At 47.2% G+C, this 20,611-nt stretch overlaps 1 protein-coding gene across 1 annotated transcript in view; it reads right to left on the bottom strand.

The window, feature by feature from the left end:
• Window positions 1-419: 419 nt before the first annotated feature.
• Window positions 420-20,611, bottom strand: part of LOC121545424 (cadherin-4-like) — a 146,924-nt gene continuing 126,732 nt past the window's right edge. Inside the window, exons 11-15 of the mRNA XM_041855951.2 lie at window positions 14,605-14,841; window positions 14,269-14,502; window positions 8,359-8,498; window positions 7,987-8,151; window positions 420-2,836 (exon numbers count right to left, since the gene is read on the bottom strand). Of these exons, the coding sequence (XP_041711885.2) occupies window positions 2,630-2,836; window positions 7,987-8,151; window positions 8,359-8,498; window positions 14,269-14,502; window positions 14,605-14,841 (983 nt within the window). The 3' untranslated portion in view covers window positions 420-2,629. The remainder of the gene's footprint in view (window positions 2,837-7,986; window positions 8,152-8,358; window positions 8,499-14,268; window positions 14,503-14,604; window positions 14,842-20,611) is intronic.

Below are 20,611 nucleotides of genomic sequence, written 5' to 3'. Positions count from 1 at the left end.
TATCAGAAGCTTCTAAAGCCATGACATCATTTTCTGGAATTTTCCAAGCTTTTTAAAGGCACAGTCAACTTAGTGTATGTAAACTTCTGACCCACTGGCATTGTGATACAGTGAATTATATGTGAAATAATCTGTCTGAAAACAATTGTTGGAAAACTTACTTGTGTCATGCATAAAGTAGATGTCCTAACCGACTTGCCAAAACTATAGTTTGTTAACAAGAAATTTGTGGAGTGGTTGAAAAACTAGTTTTAATGACTCCAACCTAAGTGTATGTAAAAAAAAAAAGTGTATGTAAACTTCCGACTTCAACTGTATATACAGTATATGACCTAGTCCCCTTTTAGAGGAGACTTCTATTTTCTTCCAGTGCCCTTCCTCCCCTCTTCTCTGCTCCTATCCCCCCCCCTCTCTCTCTGTAAGGCATACTGTACATATATTTTTTCACCAAAGGGAGATGTGAGGGAGAGACACTGGGTGCAGTGTAAAGGGAAAGAACCTGATAGCGAAGGGGGAGCTTGGAGGAAGAGCATAGGAGGCTGAGTCCTCCTGTCCTCACATCTTATCTAGGAGTTTAGAGCTCTCTCTCTTCGTCAAGGAGATTACCTGGAGGGATCCAACATCCTCTTAATTATTAGGAGAACTGGAGGATGGATTAAATACATAACCCTCCCCAATCCCTATCAAATCTACTATTAGAGCGAGAGAGAGATAGAGAGGAGGGAGAGAAAAAGAGAGAATGTCTATGTAGAAATCACATTCCTCTCGAGTGTAAATCTCAACTGAAATGACATTGAATGACATTGGGGGAAATGTACTGTATACTGTATCATAGGAATGATGCATGGGTAGTGGTGTTTTCATGAAAGACAATAAAATTGCCGTTCCTCAATGCCAACATATTATGGTACATTTAGCACTACTAAACACTGCTTTGGTAAACTGCAGTTCTTTTCTTTCTCTCTTTCCAAAAAGTTTGTACGAGAGATTTTCCCCAACTTGATTTTCGAAACCTCTTGCACCAAAATTTCATATGAATGAAAATGTCTGAGGGGAGACAGATTGTGGTGCTTGCTAAGTCCCTGGCAGAATCTCAGTTCTCTCTCTCTCTCTCTGTGTTGTTGCTGCGACAGGGACCAGCATCAGAGATTGTATATCAAAAGTGTGTCAGGACACAACAGTGAATCAGCACAAAATCCGAAGCTTGAAACTTTGGGTCTCACACTTTTTTTTTCTCAGCCAGCAGTGCAAGAAGACATGGAGCACAAACTGTTTGACGTTTACTAATACTTCAAAAATATCTACTTTCACACCTTTCTATTTTTTACAATTTATATAGTTTACCTCAACACATCGATCAACCAGACCACAATATAACTATGTAGATAACCTTTGGAAACAGGGGACAGAACCATGCAACCCACCTTCATCCTTCGTCCTCCTACTGATTATTTTCTTTCACATATAAAGTGACACATGTCATCCCTCTGTCCCGAGCTCCCCAGCCTCATTAAGTTAAAAGTGCAAAGTAATGTGAACTCAAAAATGCAAAGTCACAAAGCCATCCAAACTCAATTGCTCTTAGAGCCGCAATAACTAACGGTTTGAATACAGTAAATACATGTTGTCTAACGACACAGTCCCAATCCTGGATCTGTGTGATAATTCCTATTGTGACACTGATGATGGCTTTGTATCAGAACCTCAGACTGGAAGGAAATAAAAAATTGGAAATAAAAGATTTGTCCTTCACCTAAGGAGATATATGTCTTTGTACAGAACACTTCCTCTCCTGATACCCCCTCACCCCCAAAGGCAAATCCCCTCTGCAACTTCTCCTGTGTCTGACCAGGTTCCATGACAGGGTGATGGACATGACACACAGGAAGTGGGACGTGAAGGACAGAGTTCTAAGGTGAGGGGTTATAAGGGGGCGTTGCCCCATGTTAGCCCAGAAAATGGGAACCAATCCTGAGTTAGCGGGAGTAAGCCAAAATACGCACCACTGAAGGCACTTCTTAAACAACAGTGCTTCTGTTCTATGGAATTCAAAGTTCAGACAGATTAAACCAGGGCCTTCCACGCAGAAGAAATAATTGACTTTCGGTGTTTATTTTTTATTATCTTCGCCGTCACGCAATATGCAGCTTGGACTATCTGCAAAGGGATGGCTGCGGGCTGATGGGGAAATGGGGAGCCAATGGCCTCCCAACACCAGAAAATAGCTTGCTTTTAAGGACAGTGAAGACAGCAAGAGATAATAAAATAAAAAATAAAAATATATATAAAACAAAAGTAACTAACCCCATAATCTACCAAAAAACCTGGGAAAAAATTGTAAATCAGAGCATAAGTTTCAGTCTCAGACAGTCTTGGAGCAGGAGAGGGCTCAGTACAGTACAGTACAGTACAGTATAATACAGTAGGACCCAAAGCTGCCATGCTGCACAGTCCACTATGGCGGTTGCTTAATTGATTGGTCAGTTGCTAGGTCAGTTCAGTTGGTTGGTTTGTGTGTGTGTGTGGTGTGTATTAAAGTTCCCAAGATTGTAGAGACAGAGAGAGCATGGCAGACCAGCTGAGTAGGGTGGATTGGGGAAGTTGATCTTTAACAGGGCCCCCTGTGGCCCTAGTCGTCTTCCCCTCCCCCGTACATATCGGCCAGCTTCTTAAAGCGGGGGCCCCAGTCGTTGAGGTAGTCGTAGTCCTGGTCCCCTGTGCTGGAGGAGTTGAGGGAGCTGACGGACCCGACCGTGGAGCCACTGCCCTCGTAGTCAAACACCAGGAGGGAGTCATAGGGAGGGGCCGTGGGGTCGTTGTCTGCTGCCCGCAAACCCTGGAGGGAGATAGAGGGAGGAGAGAGTTAATAGTAAACAGGCTCACCTGGAGGGAGGGAGCTATAAAGTGGAACTGACAGTATTTTGGCAACATTAAATCTTATTAAAATTGGTTCATATACACCCCCAGGAAGAATATTACACTTTTTTTTAAACAAGCGAGGACTTAGATATGTTCATAAATTATTAGAATGTTTGGGAATTACATACTGTATACTAAGGCATTTGTGAAAATATAGAGTGGGAAAGCGGCCGTGCGTTTGGACAACTAATAGACACTGCAGTAAACAAAACCGAATAAAAACATCTGTCTCATCCAAGACAAGAGTCTACGCAGACCGGTGCGCTATAGCCAATCAGAGCTACAGTAGGCCTTTATGCAAACAAGCCATTTGCCACATTGGCCTGCCATCATTCACTTTGAACTGGACTGTGTGTTTACAGGCAGTTGCAACAGCACAATTTTAGATCATTAGAACGCATTTGCCAAAAGCCACAAAATACACCTGAATGGATTTCTGAAAATATGTAAATACCACGGGAGTCCTCTTACATTTGGGAACTGTACAGTCCTATTGATCAAACAACCATGAAAAGGTAGGCTCTCTCTCCCTCAGTTATACACATCAACAATAACAAGATCAACAACTAATACTAGCCAGAGCAAGATTAGATAAAATCTAACTAAGGAACATTAGATAAACCCACTCAAACTTTTTCAGCTAGTTGGCCATCAAAATTGCACTGATAAACGATGGGGAATTGTAGCCTACTTGTCCATCTGCAGCTTGCCTGCCAATGCATGCTTGTCCCAACCAAGCACCCAAACTAACTGGCTAAAGTTGGCTAGCTTGCTAGCTAGCTACTTCCAGACACAAATGAGAGAACACCTCACTCTGACCATTTTACTCGCCGTAGCAGAGCTGGTTAGGCTGTTTACATGTTATCTAGAGTGTTCGTGACACCACTATTACTTTTTTTTGCCTAAGTTTACTGACACCGGTCATATTCAGCGGGTTTTGCGCGTTCGTAAATTCATCAGTTATTCTGCGCTCTGCCACACTCAGACTAGATTGCTCTGAAATCAGATTACATAGCCAGAGTGAATTTGTGAACGCAAGAGATATGCTAACTGGATAACTGTTGTTCAAGTTCTTGGAAGCTAACCAAATGACACCTGCATCTCTAGCTGTGTATAGCCACTGAAAAACGATATGAGGGTAAAAAGTCAGTCACTCACCCACTCCTCCAATGGCATGACATGACATGACATCCTCCTAGCAGCTAGCTAGCTATCTAGCTAACGTTAAGCTCTGTGTTTTTAGCTTGCTACATAAATAGATACACTAGCCTATTAGCCACGCTATAACTGACTTGTGATCATTGCCCTTGCTAGTTTGATTATATTGACATTCCCAGCCTTAGTTATATTTGTCAGTGTTTGTCAAAAATATTGAGTCATTGAAACTGAAACAGTGCTTCCCGAATGCCAACAATGGCTTAGTGTACGTCATGGAATGTTGAATGAAATATAACCTATTTTTAAAACCTCTTATAAAGTTGGTTTTGTAGCATAAACTGGGAATTTTATATTTTGGACTGATATTACGATTGTCTGTTTGTTTCAAATCAACAGGAAAACGCTCATCCAGATGCAGCGCTCCTAGTGGCCGGGGACTTTAATGCAGGGAAACTTAAATCCGTTCTACCTAATTTCTACCAGCATGTTAAATGTGCAACCAGAGGGAAAAAAACTCTAGACCACCTTTACTCCACACACAGAGACGCATACAAAGCTCTCCCTCGCCCTCCATTTGGCAAATCTGACCATAACTCTATCCTCCTGATTCCTGCTTATAAGCAAAAACTGAAGCAGGAAGCACCAGTGATTCGGTTAATAAAAAGTGGTCAGATGACGCAGATGCTAAGCTACAGGACTGTTTTGCTAGCACAGACTGGAACATGTTCGGGATTCTTCAGACAGCATTGAGGAGTACACCACATCAGTCACTGGCTTCATCAATAAGTGCATCGATGATGTCGTCCCCACAGTGACCGTACGTACATACCCCAACCAGAAGCCATGGATTACAGGAAACATCCGCACTGAGCTAAAGGGTAGAGCTGCCGCTTTCAAGGAACGAGACTCTAACCCGGACGCTTATAAGAAATCCCGCTATGACCTCCGACGAACCATCAAACAGGCAAAGAGTCAATACAGGTCTAAGATTGAATCATACTACACTGGCTCTGACGCTCGTGGGATGTGGCAGGGCTTGAAAACTATTACAGACTACAAAGGGAAGCACAGCCGCGAGCTGCCCAGTGACACAAGCCTACCAGACGAGCTAAACCACTTCTATGCTCGCTTTGAGGCAAGCAACACTGAAGCATGCATGAGAGCACCAGCTGTTCCGGATGACTATGTGATCACGCTCTCCGTAGCCGATGTGAGTAAGACTTTTAAGCAGGTCAACATTCACAAGGCCGCAGGGCCAGATGGATTACCAGGACGTGTACTCCGAGCATGTGCTGACCAACTGGCAAGTGTCTTCACTGACATTTTCAACATGTCCCTGACTGAGTCTGTAATACCAACATGTTTCAAGCAGACCACCATAGTCCCCGTGCCCAAGAACTCTAAGATAACCTGCCTAAATGACTACCGACCCGTAGCACTGACGTCTGTAGCCATGAAGTGCTTTGAAAGACTGGTCATGGCTCACATCAACAGCATAATCCCAGAAACCCTAGACCCACTCCAATTTGCATACCGCCCCAACAGATCCACAGATGATGCAATCTCTATCGCACTCCACACTGCCCTTTCCCACCTGGACAAGAGGAACACCTACGTGAGAATGCTATTCATTGACTACAGCTCAGCATTCAACACCATAGTGCCCTCTAAGCTCATCACTAAGCTAAGGATCCTGGGACTAAACACCTCCCTCTGCAACTGGATCCTGGACTTCCTGACGGGCCGCCCCCAGGTGGTAAGGGTAGGTAACAACACATCTGCCACACTGATCCTCAACACGGGGGCCCCCTCAGGGGTGCGTGCTCAGTCCCCTCCTGTACTCTCTGTTCACCCATGACCGCATGGCCAGGCACGACTCCAACACCATCATTAAGTTTGCCGACGACACAACAGTGGTAGGCCTGATCACCGACAACGATGAGACAGCCTATAGGGAGGAGGTCAGAGATCTGGCCGTGTGGTGCCAGGACAACAACCTCTCCCTCAACGTGACCAAGACAAAGGAGATGATTGTGGACTACAGGAAAAAAAAGAGGACTGAGCACGCCCCCATTCTCATCGACGGGGCTGTAGTGGAACAGGTTGAGAGCTTCATGTTCCTTGGTGTCCACATCACCAACGAACTATCATGGTCCAAACACACCAAGACAGTCGTGAAGAGGGCACGACAAAGCCTATTCCCCCTCAGGAGACTAAAAAGATTTGGCATGGGTCCTCAGATCCTCAAAAATTATACAGCTGCACCATCGAGAGCATCCTGACTGGTTGCATCACCGCCTGGTATGGCAACTGCTTGGCCTCTGACCGCAAGGCACTACAGAGGGTAGTGCGTACGGCCCAGTACATCACTGGGGCAAAGCTCCCTGCCATTCAGGACCTCTATACCAGGCGGTGTCAGAGGAAGGCCCTCAAAATTGTCAAAGACTCCAGCCACCCTAGTCATAGACTGTTCTCTCTCGCTACCGCACGGGCAAGCGGTACCGGAGTGCCAAGTCTAGGTCCAAAAGACTTCTCAACAGCTTCTACCCCCAAGCCATAAGACTCCTGAACAGCTAATCATGGCTACCCGGACTATTTGCACTGCCCCCCCACCCCATCCTTTTTACGCTGCTGCTACTCTGTTAAGTATTTATGCATAGTCACTTTAACTCTACCCACATGTACATATTACCTCAACTACCTCAACTAGCCGGTGCCCCCGCACATTGACTCTGCAACGGTACCCCCCTGTATATATAGCCTCCCTACTGTCACTTTATTTTACTGTATATATAGCCTCCCTACTGTCACTTTATTTTTTCTCAACACTTTTTTTGTTGTTGTTTTATTCTTACTTTTTTTGTTTAAAATAAATGCACTGTTGGTTAAGGGCTGTAAGTAAGCATTTCACTGTAATGTCTGCACCTGTTGTATTCGGCGCATGTGACCAATACAATTTGATTTGATTTGATTTGATTTATCTGCAAAGTAGTTAAAACGCTGTCAGTTCCACTTTAATAGAACACAGGCTGACCTGGACGGAGGGAGGGAGGGAGTTAATAAAAACACAGGCTGAGGAAACACCACAGCGTAGGCCAACAGGATTAGCAAGGTTAGTGTATAGTACTATATAGAGACAGAGGAGGGTAGGCTTTCAGTAAGATAACATACACAGGCTGAGGAAACACCAGAGAGGAGATGGGAAGTGTTGGCATACAGGCAATATATTGGGAGTGACAAAGTGATGTCATTGGCAGGGATGTAGAATCCCCAAGGAGGAGGATACAGTGGGCAGCCGAGCCACCATGTGTTTGTGTTTTGCCAGACTGATGGAGCGAGATCAGTGTGTGTGTGTGTGTGTGTGTGTGTGTGTATGTGTAGGCAGGATGGATCAAAGCTGAACAGCTGCCAATACTTCTCAAGTGTGAACATGTTGTCATGGCGCCTGTCAATCAAAGCCTTCTTGCATGAGTTACAAACACGCGCGTGTGTGCGTACATGTATGTGTATGTGTTTGTGTGTGTGATAACAGCTGTCAGGTAATCTCCATCTCCACTGTTGCCAGAGCTCAGAGCATTGAAGCCTGTAAACAAACAGCATGCAGAAAATGCCTACATTTAAGCAATATTATCCTCAGATCTCACACATTTACCTGAAACAGAAGGTGAATCAAATGTATCTTAGAAATAAGGAGGTACACAGTATATGCACCACCATGTATTTACAGATATATTCATTTTTTATTTCAATGTCTCATGTTGTGTGTTTGAAGTTGTGTATTGTAGGTTAGTCATTGTGCCTTGTATGTGGAATTGTGTCTGTGTTTGTGTCAAGTCACAAGTAGAAAAGTGCTGACGGACTAAACGGTATAAACAAAACAATAATATGACCCCTGGTTGCCCCCCTCACCTCGTTGATGAAGTCCCCGATGTCCCCAGGGTGGGGGATCGCAGGTCGGATGGGATACTGGGACTCAGGGATGATGGGGCGCTCATCCACCCTCCGTACCCCCTGGGGCTTACTGATGATGTGTTCCAGAGAGTCAGGCTGCTGCAGCTGGCTTAGGTCATAGTCCTGCACAGAGACACACACAGACAGATGATACAGTCAACCTCAAGACATAACTAACTTGCACTCAGTGTTTGTGGGTGTATGTGTAATATATGTGTGTATGTGATATATACTGTAAATATACATGTATATGTTTATAAGTCTGTATCTGTGTGTGTGTGTCTCTGAGTGTGTGTGTGTCTCAGTGTGTGTGTGTGTGTGTGTGTGTACCTGGTCCTCCTCTCCCCCTCCCTCCTCGTCGTATTTCAGGATGTTATCTCTGACATCGTCCTCTGGGTCGATCAGTAGCTGTTTGGTCTGTCTCTCCTTCTCTCTGCGCTTCATCCACACCACAAACACTAGCACCATACCTGGAACACAACACACACAACACCTTTAACAACACACTACTACTGCAAAACAGACAACCAACAAACCTTTGTTAACACACTACTACTGCAAAACACACAACCAACAAACCTTTGTTAACACACTACTACTGCAAAACACACAACCAACAAACCTTTGTTAACACACTACTACTGCAAAACACACAACCAACAAACCTTTGTTAACACACTTCTACTGCAAAACACACAACCAACAAACCTTTGTCAACACACTTCTACTGCAAAACACACAACCAACAAAGCTTAAACCACATTATTGGCCTACTGCAAAATACACAACCACACAAAAAGCTCTACACATTTGTGGAGGATAGGACTGTACTACCATACACAAGAGCGAAAAGCATGATGTAAATGTAATCCATGAGCACACACCACACAGCAAACCACCAGCAGCACCTTAGCAAGACAAGTCCGCATTACAACCTCTGTCTGACAGAACCCAATAATAAAACCCATGGGGTCACCAACTCAGAGAGAACACATTCTGATGGCCAGCTAGGCATTCATCTATAATACAACATGTATGCTATTGTGTTTACTGTATGGTAAATGTTTGATGAATTGAAGGCCCAAATGAGAGAACAGCAAATCATAACCCACTTCAGCATCTGGTAAGAAAGGTGGTTTAATATAACATGTGATCATAGGGAGGCATCTGATGTACAGTGTGTAGTGAGGAGGTAGTGGTAGCTACAGATAGAGGTCTTCATGGGTCCAAAAAGTTGGACCCATTCCGAAATGGACCTGGGGCTTTCCCACCCGGACCCGATATGCATAACTATTTTTTTTTTTTTAATATAGAGACCTGTTCCGAACTAACCGGAGGACAACTAGACCTGTTCCGTATAAACCTGGTCAGATCCAGACCCTATCCGGTCTGATCTGAGTGAGGGAAGCAGCAGAAAAGTCATAATTTAAGCTACTTTAGTCATTGGAGCTGCTAAAGTGCGAGAGGCGGGGGAGAGAGGTGCATCTCTAGCAGGTGGGGGAGGGGCCGTACTGTGAGTGAGTGACATGGGGAGTAGGTGGGAGAGACGACTCGAGTTATAGTAGACTAATAGCTGCCATAGCTAGATTATTTATCCTAAAATATGATTACATAGTACCTGTCTTGACTGCATCAAAACGGGAGAAATCTATCTAGCTAGGCTAATTGAGGCTGCAGTGCATTCGCTTTCTCATCCTACAGTTACAAAAACTCCATTCAGAATATTAAGTAGCAGCCTACCTGTTGGCTCTTGGTCGTTGTAACCTATCCTTCTCCTTTTAGTTCTGCCATTTTAATTCCATCTTCCATTCATTAGATATCCCCTAACTTTTGCCACTCACGGAGGCTCTATGACTGTAGCCTATTACCGCTTTGATGACTTATGATTGGCCAACAACAACAACATGCTACACGCGCCATGCTCCACACTCGTGAAAAGACGGAGCAGCAGCATAGATTACTGCAGCAGTCGCATTCGGATCTGTACGGGCCCTTCCGGACAAGTCAGTTAAAATTACACATACCCGAGACCCGTGACAATCATATAAGATCCGACCCAGACCCGTGACATTGTTTAAAATTCAAGTCTCTTGGGGTACTCCTGAGTGGCGCAGTGGTCTAAGGCAGTGGTCTAAGGCACTGATTTTTTTGCAAAAATCTCTGAAGCTGGAGACTCTTATCTCCCTCAATAACTTTAAGCATCAGTTGTCAGAGCACCTTACCGATCACTGCACCTGTACACAGCCCATCTGAAATTAGCCCACCCAACTACCTCATCCCTATATTGTTATTTATTTTGCTCTTTTGCACCCCAGTATCTCTATTTGCACATAATCTCTTGCACATCTAGCATTCCAGTGTTAATACTATTGTAATTATTCTGCACTATAGCCTATTTATTGCCTTACCTCCATAACTTGCTACATTTGCACACACTGTATATATATTTTCTGTTGTATTTCTGACTTTATGTTTTTTACCCCATATGTAACTCTGTGTTGTTTTTATTGCACTACTTTGCTTTATCTTGGCCAGGTCGCAGTTGTAAATGAGAACCTGTTCTCAACTGGCTTACCTGGTTAAATAAAGGTGAAAAAAAATAAAAAAAATAATAATAATAATACAAAAAATAACTCTGCCACTAGAGATCCTGGTTCGAATCCAGGCTCTGTCGCAGCCGGCCGCGACCGGGAGACTCATGGGCGGCGCACAATTGGCCCAGCGTCGTCCAGGGTAGGGGAGGGAATGGCCGGCAGGGATGTAGCTCAGTTGATAGAGCATGGCGTTTGCAACGCCAGGGTTGTGGGTTTGTTTCCCACGGGGGGCCAGTATAAAAAAAAATTAAAAAAATAAACATAAATGTATTCACTAACTGTAAGTCGCTCTGGATAAGAGCGTCTGCTAAATGACTAAAATGTAAATGTAAAAATGGGTATGTCTCTATAAGCTTGGCACATCTAGCCACTGGGAGTTTTGCCCATTCTTCAAGGCAAAACTGCTCCAGCTCCTTCAAGTTGGATGGGTTCTGCTGGTGTACAGCAATCTTTAAGTCATACCACAGATTCTCAATAGGATTGAGGTCTGGGCTTTGACTAGGCCATTCCAAGACATTTAAATGTTTCCCCTTAAACCACTCGAGTGTTGCTTTAGCTGTATGCTTAGGGTCATTGTCCTGCTGGAAGGTGAACCTCCGTCCCAGTCTCAAATCTCAGGAAGACTGAAACAGGTTTCCCTCATGAATTTCCCTGTATTTAGCGCCATCCATCATTCCTTCAATTCTGATCAGTTTCCCAGTCCCTGCCGATGCTAAACATCCCCACATCATGATGCTGCTACAACCGTGCTTCACTGTGGGGATGGTGTTCTCGGGGTGATGAGAGGTGTTGGGTTTGCACCAGACATAGCGTTTTCCTTGATGGCCAAAAAGCTCAATTTTAGTCTCATCTGACCAGAGTACCTCTTCCATATGTTTGGCGAGTCTCCCACATGCCTTTTGGTGAACACCAAACGTGTTTGCTTATTTGTTTCTTTAAGCAATGGCTTTTTTCTGGCCACTCTTCCGTAAAGCCCAGCTCTGTGGAGTGTACGGCTTAAAGTGGTCCTATGGACAGATACTCCAATCTCCGCTGTGGAGCTTTGCAGCTCATTCAGGGTTATCTTTGGTCTCTTTGTTGCCTCTCTGATTAATGCCCTCCTTGCCTGGTCCGTGAGTTTTGGTGGGCGGCCCTTTCTTGGCAGGTTTGTTGTGGTGCCATATTCTTTCAATTTTTGGTGCTCCGTGGGATGTTCAAAGTTTCTGATATTTTTTTATAACCCAACCCTGATCTGTACTTCTCCACAACTTTGTCCCTGACCTGTTTGGAGAGCTCCTTGGTCTTCATGGTGCCGCTTGCTTGGTGATGCCCCTTGCTTAGTGGTGTTGCAGACTCTGGGGCTGTTCAGGACAGGTGTATATATACTGAGATCATGTGACAGATCATGTGACACTTAGATTGCACACAGGTGGACTTTATTTAACTAATTATGTGACTTCTGAAGGTAATTGGTTGCACCAGATCTTATTTAGGGGCTTCATAGCAAAGGGGGTGAATACATATGCACGCACCACTTTTCCGTTATGTATTTTTTAGAATTTGTTGAAACAGGTTATTTTTTAAATTTCACTTCACCAATTTGGACTATTTTGTGTATGTCCATTACATGAAATCCAAATAAAAATCCATTTAAATTACAGGTTGTAATGCAACAAAATAGGAAAAATGCCAAGGGGGATGTATACTTTTGCAAGGAACTGTATACAAGACAGGTGCACAAAATCTAATTTTAAGGAAGTCTTGAGGTTTTGCTCGCCTGAGGTAGAGTATCTCATGATAAACTGTAGACCACACTATTTACCAAGAGAGTTTTCATCTATATTTTTCATGGCTGTCTATTTACCACCACAAACCGATGCTGGCACTAAGACCACACTCAACGAACTGTATAAGGCCATAAGCAAACAAGAAAATGCTCATCCAGAGGCGGCGCTCCTAGTGGCCGGGGACTTTCATGCAGGGAAACTTAAATCCGTTCTACCTAATTTCTACCAGCATGTTAAATGTGCAACCAGAGGAAAAATAACTATAGACCACCTTTACTCCACACACAGAGTTGCATACAAAGCTCTCCCTCGCCCTCCATTTGGCAAATCTGACCATAATTATATCCTCCTGATTCCTGCTTACATGCAAAAACTAAAGCAGGAAGTACCAATGACTCACTCAATACAGAAGTGGTCAGATGACGCAGATGCTAAGCTACAGGACTGTTTTGCTAGCACAGACTGGAATATGTTCCGGGATTCTTCCGATGACATTGAGGAGTACACCACATCAGTCACTGGCTTCATCAATAAGTGCATAGATGACGTCATCCCCACAGTGACCGTACGTACATACCCCAACCAGAAGCCATGGATTACAGGCAACATCCGCACTGAGCTAAAGGGTAGAGCTGCCGCTTTCAAGGAGCGGGACTCTAACCTGGACGCTTATTATGAATACCACTATGCCCTCCGACGAATCATCAAACAGGCAAAGCGTCAATACAGGACTAAGATCGAATCGTACTACACCGGCTCCAATGCTCGTAGAATGTGGCAGGGCTTGCAAACTATTACGGACTACAAATGGAAGCACAGCCGCGAGCTGCCCAGTGACACAAGCCTACCAGACGAGCTAAATTACTTCTATGCTCGCTTCGAGGCAAGCACACTGAAGCATGCATGAGAGCATCAGCTGTTCCGGACGACTGTGTGATCACACTCTCCGTAGCCGATGTGAGTAAGACTTTTAAACAGGTCAACATTCACAAGGCCGCAGGGCCAGACGGATTACCAGGACATGTACTCCGAGCATGCGCTGACCAACTGGCAAGTGTCTTCACTGACATTTTCACATGTCCCTGACTGAGTCTGTAATACCAACATGTTTCAAGCAGACCACCATAGTCCCTGTGCCCAAGAACACTAAGGTAACCTACCTAAATGACTACCGACCCATAGCACTCACGTCTGTAGCCATGAAGTGCTTTGAAAGGCTTGTCATGGCTCACATCAACACCATTATCCCAGAAACCCTAGACCCACTCCAATTTGCATACCGCCCCAACAGATCTTTCAGATGATGCATAGACTGTTCTCTCTGCTACCGCACTGTAAGGTCTACACTGTTGTATTCGGCTCATGTGACAAAGAAAACATGATTTGATTTGATTAATCGCGTTTAATAGCAAATTCTGATTAAGCTGTCATTTACGATTTTTCCTACAATAAACATTACAAGAATATTGACGTCTTGATTTTGTCTAAAGTAACGTTCAGCAAAATTAGGTAAATTGAGAAAGCACACTTTCTTTAACCTCAAAGTCAACTTGTTTCTACATTGCATTGTTGTTTTTAGCTGTATAGATGATGTATTTGGGATGTTTTCAGCATATTTTCAACGATCTCAGACAATGCGATCAATCACAATTGAAAAAAATGTCTACCCTCAAATTACTACAACTGAATTCGAGTAAACTCTGACTGCCCTAGTCTGTTTCTATACTCTCTGAGAGCGGTGAACACAATTTGCTGTTAATAAGAAAGTGATGGCTCTGAGCGAAACTAAGTGAAGCGTCTGGAGGTATGGCAGGTGTGTATGTGTATTCTCTGTGTGTGCTTGTGAATACAAGAAAAATAGTTTGTGTGTATCTACTCACTGAGCAGTATGATGATACAGATGAGTATGGCTATGATGGCTCCAGTCCCCAGTCCAGCGGCAGCCACAGCCCCGACCAGGGTGCAGTCTCCGTTCTCATCACACGGACACACCTTGACCTTTATAATGGACCTGTTGGAGAGCGGAGGGTTCCCAGAGTCGCTCACAATCACAGGCACCTCATACACCCCAGGCTCCAGATACTGGATCCGCAAACTCAACCGGGCATAGTCACCTGGGAAGGGGAGGGGAGAGAGGGAACAGACAGATACATACTGTTAATATCCAATATCAAAACATTCTTAGGCACTGCCTTTACTACCCCCCCACCCCTCACCGTTGAGACGTGACACAGTCCAGTTGCGTCGTACGCTGGTGGGGAAGGTGGGCAGCTCAAATACGAAGGGGCCTACGTTGGGGTCCGTGTCTGAGTCTGCAGCCGTGATGTTGATGCCAGTGTTGCGGTTGATGCGCTCACAGATCTGAGACTCACGGGGCAGCAGAGACGGAGCATTATCATTCACATCTATCAGATTGATCTGGAGGGTTCCTGTACCGCTGGCCATGGGAGAGCCTGGGAGGACAGGAGAGGGGGAGAGTGGAGGAAAGGCAAGGGGGAGATGAGGTAAGGGAAGGGGTTATTGTTACTGTTGTTGTTATTGTTAAGCAAACACTCACGGCCATGCGTGTCTCCATTAACCCTCACACACACATGGCCTCACAGCTGCACACTGATCAGAACACTCACTGCCCTTTCCAAACAATACCCTAACAGAACAATGACTTCTCTTCAAGGGGGCAGAGAGAGAAAGATAGAGAGAGAGAGACGACAGAGACAGGGTAGGAAGATAGAGTGAGAGAACTAGAGAAAAGGACTGGAAGTGGAGATAGTGAGAAAGCAAATAAAGGAAGACAGACAGAAAGGGAGAAAGATAGATATACCGAGAGATAAGTGTATCTCCTGTAATGAGAGAGAGAGAGAGAGAGAGAGAGAGAGAGAGAGAGAGAGAGAGAGAGAGAGAGAGAGAGAGAGAGAGAGAGAGAGAGAGAGAGAGAGAGAGAGAGAGAGAGAGAGAGAGAGAGAGAGAGAGAGAGAGAGAGAGAGAGCGAGAGAGAGAGAGAAAGAGAGAGAGCGAGAGAGAGAGAGAGAGAGAGAGACAGAGAGAGAGAGAGAGAGAGAGAGAGAGAGAGAGAGAGAGAGAGAGAGAGAGAGAGAGAGAGAGAGAGTGAGAGAGAGAGAGAGAGAGAGAGAGAGAGAGAGAGAGAGAGAGAGAGAGAGAGAGAGACGAGAGAGAGAGAGAGAGAGAGAGAGAGAGAGAGAGAGAGCGAGAGAGAGAGAGAAAGAGAAAGAGAGAGAGCGAGAGAGAGAGAGAGAGAGAGAGAGAGAGAGAGAGAGAGAGAGAGAGAGAGAGAGAGAGAGAGAGAGAGAGAGAGAGTGTCAGCTTCCTGCTTCCCCTGTTTGTCTCCTGGCCTCTAGAGGTCAGCTGTGTTCCCCTTTGCCTTAGTTCTTCCTCATGTGTCCTAATTAGCTTATCCAGGTCACCTGTGCCTTGTTTCCCCTTGTGTATTTTAGCTGTGTGTTTTCCCCTTGTTTGTCACTTGGTTATTGCGTCCTGACTGTGTGTCTCCTGCTTTGTCTCACCGTGTCTGTCCTAGTAAGTTTTTGAAGTTATCTTTAGTTTGTTTTTCTCCCTCGTGGAGTTGTTTTGTTTTGCCTCCTGTTTTGTGAACATTAAATCTACTTGCCTGAGTATTGCCTTGGGTGTTTCATTTGGGTCCTACAACATCTCCTCTGTTGCTAAGGGGTAGTACCCCCAGCTCTACACTTCTGAGACCGGAGTTCTAACCCGGATTGTGACAGAATAACCAAGTCAATCATGGACCCAGAAACACTCAGTTCCCAGGACCTGTTGGCGGTGATCATTCGACATGAGGCTTCTTTCCAGCGCCATGAAGCCGTTCTCAGCCGACAAGAGGAGCTGATGGCTAGACATTCTCAACTCCTGGCCGAAATGATGAGTTCCCTTCACCAGCTCTTTGAACGCCTCCTTGGTCCTCCCCCTTCCCCCGGTCACCTCCCAGTGACGACAGGCCTTCTCGGTTGGCGGAGCCCGACTACCACCTCCCAAGCCCTTTTCTGGGGATCCAAGCTCTTGCCAGGGTTTCCTCACCCAATGCTCCCTCACCTTCGAGCTCCAACCCTCAAGTTTTCCCACAGACCGTTCCAAGATTGCCTACCTCATTACCCTTCTTTCAGACAAGGCGCTCGCCTGGGCCTCTGCGGTGTGGCAGTCCCAGGAGGCCTGTTGTGACTCCCACGCTGCATTTGTAGAAGAGTTCAAGCGGGTGTTCGATCATCCTGTCAGTGGGCGGGGAGGCTTCCAGCGCCTACTGTCTCTCCGTCAGGGCCCCCGAAGCACGGCAGATTTTGCCATTGAGTTCCGAACCATGGCAGCAAGGAGCGGATGGAATGATGAAGCGCTGAGGGTCTGCTTTCAGGGAGGGTTATCTGAGCCCCTTCAAGATGAGTTAGCCACCCGTGAACCAGCTGAAGATCTCGAGTCCCTCATAGCCTTGGCCATCCGCCTGGACAATCGTCTAAGAGAGCGGAGAACGGCTCGCCGTCAGGTGTCTCAGTCCCAAGTTCCTCTGAGCAGCTCTGTTTCTCCTGTTTGGACTCCGTCATTCAGAGCTGCCCCGGCTCCTGAACTGCCCCAGGATTCCCCGGAGAGCATGCAGTTAGGCCGTTCCAGGCTTTCTTCCAACGAAAGGGAACGTCGCATGAGGGAGCGTCGGTGCCTCTACTGCGGGGTTGCCGGCCACTTCCGCTCCACTTGCCCCGAGCTTTCGGAAACGCCTGTCCCCGCCCAGCTACAGGAGGGTTGTGATGGGGAAAATTAGAGCTCCTCCTACTAACGCGGTCCTAGCTATTCCAGCCACTCTGTCCTGGGAGGGCCACCAGCATCGGGTCCAGGCTATGATCGATTCCGGTGCCGCAGGTGATTTTATGGATGTAACCTTGGCTAAGGAACTTAAGATCCCTACCCAACTACTTCCTCAACCCCAGGCAGTTACAGCCTTAGATGGCAGACCTCTGGAACCAGGAAAAGTTACTGAGGCGACTCAGTCCCTGCGACTTACCATCTCTCAACACCAGCAGGAGGAGACCTTCTATCTCATTGACTCTCCCGAGTATCCTATTATCCTGGGTCACCCTTGGCTATGCAGACATAATCCCCAGATCGACTGGCCTACTGGCACCATTCTTAGCTGGGGTCCCACTTGCCAACTCACCTGCATGCTTCAGAGTTCCTCAGCCCCTAGTACCCAGTTTCAAGAGTCTGTTGACGTCTCCCGAGTCCCCAGTGTTTACCATCGGTTCAAGGCAGTGTTCAGCAAGGCCCGGGCTACTGCCTTACCGCCTCATCGCACTTATGACTGTGCCATTGATCTACTCCCTGGGTGCTGCCCTCCTAGAGGTCGGATCTTTTCCTTGTCCTCCCCGAGCACGCAGCTATGGACACCTACATTAAGGAGTCCTTGGCAGCCGGCCTCATCTATGCCTCTACTTCCCGGCTGGGGCGGGCTTCTTTTTTGTTGAAAAGAAAGACGGGGGTCTGAGGCCTTGTATTGATTACCGGGGACTCAACAAGATCACGGTTCGGAATCGATACCCTCTTCCTCTCATGGCCACTGCTTTTGAGCTGCTTCAAGGGGCTTCCATTTTTACTAAGCTGGATCTCCGCAATGCTTACCATCTCGTGCAGGATCCGGCCAGGAGACGAATGGAAGACGGCGTTCAACACGCCCACGGGACACTATGAATATCGGGTGATGCCGTTCGGGCTCACCAATGCCCCCGCAGTATTCCAAGCCCTGATTAATGATGTTCTCCGGGATATGCTTAATCTGTTCGTCTTCGTGTACCTGGACGATATCCTCATCTTCTCGAGGTCACTGAAGGAACATGAGGGCATGTTAGCCGGGTTCTCCAGAGGCTCCTTGACAATCACCTCTACGTTAAGCCTGAGAAGTGTGAATTTCATGTTTCTCAGACTCAGTTTCTCGGGTTTATTGTCACTCCCGGGCACCTAGAGATGGATCCCAAGAAGGTCAAGGCGGTCCACGATTGGCCCACACCTGCCACGGTCAAGGAGGTTCAACGGTTCATTGGCTTTTCTAACTTCTATCGGAAGTTCATCAAGAATTTCAGCTCGGTGGTAGCCCCCTTGACGACGCTTACCAAGGGAGGAGGGACCAAGATTCACTGGGGTCCGGAAGCAGCAGGGGCCTTCGAGGATCTCAAGCGCCGCTTCACTTCTGCTCCGATTCTGGTGACCCCTGACCCAGAGAGACCTTTCGTGGTGGAGGTGGACGCCTCAGAGGTGGGGGTGGGAGCCGTCCTGTCACAGAGGGGTGCGGATGGGAGATTACACCCTTGTGCCTTCATGTCTCGCCGCCTGTCTGAGGCCGAGCGCAACTACCACGTGGGGGATCTAGAGTTGCTTGCGGTAAAACTGGCCTTGGAAGAGTGGCGCCATTGGCTTGAGGGGGCTCAGCACCCTTTCCAGGTTCTCACAGACCACAAGAACCTGGAATATCTCCAACAGGCTAAGCGGATGAACCCTCGGCAAGCACGATGGTCCCTTTTCTTTAATCGATTCCAGTTCCTCCTGACTTACCGACCTGGCACCAAGAACGTCAAGCCGGATGCTCTGTCTCGAGTCTATTCTCCCGAGGTACAAGAGAAGCCCTTGGCATCGATTATTCCGAGGTCTAGGATCGTCGCACCTCTTCAGTGGGAACTAGAAAGAGGGGTACGAGAAGCTCTTGCCCATGAGCCCGATCCAGGCGGTGGTCCTGCCGGTCGCCTGTACGTTCCTCTCTCGGTTCGGGCCCGCGTCTTGCAGTGGGGTCATGAGTCGCCCTTGACATGCCATCCTGGCAGTGCTCGCACACTGGAGTTCCTCCGACGGCGGTTTTGGTGGCCGTCCATCAAGAAGGACGTGCAGGTCTATGTTGAGGCCTGCCCTGTGTGCAACCAGGGAAAGTCGACACGCCAGCGACCCCAGGGACTGCTCCATCCCTTACCTGTTCCTCGAAGGCCATGGTCACACCTTTCTCTGGACTTTGTTACGGGACTTCCTCTATCCCAGGGCAACACCGTCATCCTTGTGGTGGTAGACCGTTTCTCTAAGGCTGCCCAGTTTATTCCCCTGCCCAAACTGCCCTCGGCTAAGGAGACTGCTGAGCTCCTCATGAACCATGTCTTCCGGATATTTGGCATTCCCCTGGACGTGGTCTCTGACCGAGGTCCCCAATTCTCGTCCCGGTTTTGGGGGCCTTCTGCAGGCTTATTGGGGCCACAGCCAGCCTATCGTCAGGATTCCATCCAGAGTCTAATGGCCAAACGGAACGGATTAATCAGGATCTGGAGACCACCCTGCGGTGTATGGCGGCCAGTAATCCCACGTCTTGGGCCACCTATATCATTTGGGCTGAATATGCCCACAACACCCTCCAGTCCTCAGCCACCGGATTGTCCCCTTCGAATGCCAGTTCGGTTACAACCCTCCATTATTTCCAGAGGAAGAGGCGCAAGTTGGTGTTCCCTCGGCCCAGCGCTTTGTCCAACGCTGTAGGCGGACCTGGAAGAAGGCCAGGTGTACCCTCCTTCGGACCTCCCAGAGATACCAAAGTCAGGCTAATCGCCACCGCCGGACGGCCCCTAGTTTCCGAGCTGGTCAGAGAGTTTGGTTGGCCACTAAGAACTTGCCCCTCCGGGTCGAATCCAAGAAGCTTTCCCAGAGATACATCGGCCCTTTCCGCATTGCTAGAAAGGTTAACCCTGTTTCGTATCGTTTAGTTCTGCCTCGCTCCCTTAGAGTTAACCCCACTTTTCATGTTTCACTCCTTAAACCTGTCTTGTCTTCTCCTTTTGCCCCCCCCACAGACCCCCGCCACCTCCCAGGATCATAGACGGCCAGCCAGCCTACACAGTCCGCCGGATACTGGACTCCCGGAGGGTCCAGAACTCTCTGCAGTATCTGGTGGACTGGGAGGGCTACGGGCCAGAGGAGCGCTCCTGGGTTCCAGCCAGGGACATCCTGGACCCTGGGTTGATCCGAGATTTTCGCACCCTGGGGCCAGGGTGTTCTGGAAGGAACGTCAGGAGTCGTTCCTAGAGGAGGGGGTCCTGTCAGCTTCCTGCTTCCCCTGTTTGTCTCCTGGCCTCTAGAGGTCAGCTGTGTTCCCCCTTTGCCTTAGTTCTTCCTCATGTGTCCTAATTAGCTTATCCAGGTCACCTGTGCCTTGTTTCCCCCTTGTGTATTTTAGCTGTGTGT

This window comes from Coregonus clupeaformis, chromosome 30, assembly GCF_020615455.1.
Source record: "Coregonus clupeaformis isolate EN_2021a chromosome 30, ASM2061545v1, whole genome shotgun sequence".
NCBI classification, from domain to species: Eukaryota; Metazoa; Chordata; class Actinopteri; order Salmoniformes; family Salmonidae; genus Coregonus; species Coregonus clupeaformis.
Note: the sequence above shows the minus strand (reverse complement) of the source record. Positions and strands in the feature narration are given on the sequence as shown.